Source organism: Psammomys obesus, unplaced genomic scaffold, assembly GCF_907164565.1.
Source record: "Psammomys obesus unplaced genomic scaffold, mPsaObe1.curated_primary_1811, whole genome shotgun sequence".
Classification (NCBI taxonomy): Eukaryota; Metazoa; Chordata; class Mammalia; order Rodentia; family Muridae; genus Psammomys; species Psammomys obesus.
This window is the reverse complement of record NW_026596125.1, coordinates 2948129-2950593: the sequence shown is the minus strand read 5'-3', so window position 1 is coordinate 2950593 and position 2465 is coordinate 2948129. Positions and strand designations below refer to the sequence as shown.

Here is a 2465-nt window from a genome sequence, read left to right as displayed (position 1 = left end):
TAGATAGATAGATAGATAGATAGATAGATAGATAGATAGATAGATAGATAGATAGATAGATATAATAGATAGGCAGGAAGATAGATAGATAGACAGATAGATAGATGAAAGAAGATAGATCAGAGAGAGATGGTAGATAAAAAATTTTAATATGCTAAAACTGAAGTCTGTAAAGACTAGGAAAACGTCTGTGATTATATAAGTAGAAAACGCCAAATCAGGAATCTTAACTCAGATGTCTGTCTCCAAAATCGCATGCGTTTTAACATATCAGTGACTTTTAAACATTTGGTTCTTTGGAATGTCTTGTGGTAGTGAGAGAGGCCAATAGGAGGTTGCCCTTCCCCTTACTTCAACTAGAATGCCTGTTTACAACAAAAGATTTTCAACCCTGACCATCCAATACAGCGTGTGTTGGTATGGAGATTTTAACATTAAGAAGAATTTTCATGTAGGTCTGTAGGTACTAACGGACAGATATTTTATCTCCAATGAAAGAAAATCTATTTTTAGTCGTCAACCAATGAGACTTTAGTAGACTAGGCATCTGGGAGTCGTAAGCATTTACAAATGTATTTAGTTCAGATTTGGCAAGGATGAAGTAAGGGGAGGGTCAAGGCAATGAAGGTCACCAGACCTGGAGCCAGCACCTGCTTAGAAAAGAGGACTACAGAGAAAGGGAGGGGCCTGTGCGCTCACAGCATAGTGTCAGCGCGGCTCGATGATTCCCCTAAGCTTTAATGAAAACCATGCTGACAGCAAAATAGACGAGCACCGGCCCTATCATTTCAGAAGAGAGCTTTTGGACTGATTTGTGAATTTCTTTGCATTTGTTTGGTCATTTACTCACTCATTCATTCATCCCAATGATGGAGAGGGAGTCCAACTATAATGAATTTTACCAGGGAAGCAAGCTTTCTGGAAACACTTGAGACTTACTGTGCTGCATCAGAATGTTGCTCTGTTGTTTATTTTCTTATTTAAATGTTGAAACCTAACAAATGTTTGCGGATTCCTTTGAAACTTCCCCACGCCTTTATTACTTTAAAGTAAAGGTAGAGACAGCCATGAGATTGAAGGCTAAGCCCCATTCCCAAGAAAAAAGTAAGTTTCTCCCTATTACCAAGTTTAGATTATAAATTTTCTATCATTTCCTGGAAAGCAAAAAATGAGTTTTTACCTGAGCAAGGATGGATAAATGGAATTGGAAATAGAGAGGGTACAAAGTATATTATATGCTTTAAAAGTATCAAGAATAAAAACTACCAGGAGATGAAGTTCAGGGCCAATCTTTCCTTGAAAACAGAGACTTCTGCTAAGAGAAGTGTATTTCTAGGGCCTTGTTCAAAATTGTATCTGACTCTTATTTTATTTTTGTTCCAGTTGCTACATTGATGGCCGGGTGGTCAAGGTGATGGACTTCCTGAAAACTCGTCTGTTAGATACACTCTCTGATCAGATTAGGAAGATTCAGAAAGTGAGTAAAATTATTTGTGAGCTGATGTGCTTGGAACAAATGCAGGGAAAAGGTCGCAGGGTCTCAGCTGGAATTTAGAGCTATGGAAACAAGGGTAGGAAAACAGTCCAGGTGGCCATGGCCAGCATCACCCTCTTTCAATGATGATTGTGAGTCATTATTTTTCACATTTAGAAAAATTTGTTATTTGTCACATCAAGATCTAGAGTTGTTCTAACTAAGGATTTTGGGGATATGGAGCTCTTACACACTGCTGGTGTGTAAGAAACAGAACTGCACATGGCCCAGTCATCCTGAGGAAGTATGGCCATCATATCAAAGAGCTGTTCTCACTCCCATGCCTCCTACAGCACTGTTGAGAACAACGTAGACACAGAATTGACCAAAGTACCTACTAATGGACAAATGGATAAAGAAACAGTATAGCATTCCTTACATAGTGAGGAATGAAATCCTATCATTTTCTGAAACAGGGATGTCATTATGTTGAGTGGAATAAGCCAAACTCAGAAAGACAAATACTGCATGTTTCTTTCCCTATGGAAAAGGTGAAATAATTCACTCAGACAAGAAAATAGCAGAAGCTAGAAGAGAAAGGAGAAGATAGCGAAGTTGAATAGCAGGTGCCATAACACAGTGAGGTGGTGGAAATATGCTCATGTGTCCAGCACGGTAAGGTAGCTACTCACTGAAAACATTCCATCAATCACTGCAAGAGAGCCCAGAGGCTCTAAATGTAAAAGAATAATGAAGAGGTAAAAATCTTCATTATACCAACTGAGATAGCATACAGTATCCTATAAATATGCACAATTATAAATTAATTAAAACAAAAAGTAAAATTCAAAGAACAAAAATTCTACATGGGAATCATATTAAAGGTTTAGGTTTGTTTGTTTGTTTTTAAAGCAGATTTTTTTTTCTTCATCTTTCCTACTTTGTCCTACACTTATAATTAAGAGCAACATTTTTATTTTAAAAGCTTCTT

General features: G+C 37.4%; 1 protein-coding gene across 3 annotated transcripts in view; it reads left to right on the top strand.

Moving 5' to 3' along the window:
• Hpse2 (heparanase 2 (inactive)) overlaps window positions 1–2465 on the top strand; it is a 618971-nt gene that overhangs the window by 467958 nt on the left and 148548 nt on the right. For all 3 annotated transcript variants that reach the window (XM_055591606.1, XM_055591605.1, XM_055591604.1), the window contains one exon: window positions 1384–1477. In XM_055591606.1, coding sequence (XP_055447581.1) covers window positions 1384–1477 — 94 coding nt within the window. The remainder of the gene's footprint in view (window positions 1–1383; window positions 1478–2465) is intronic.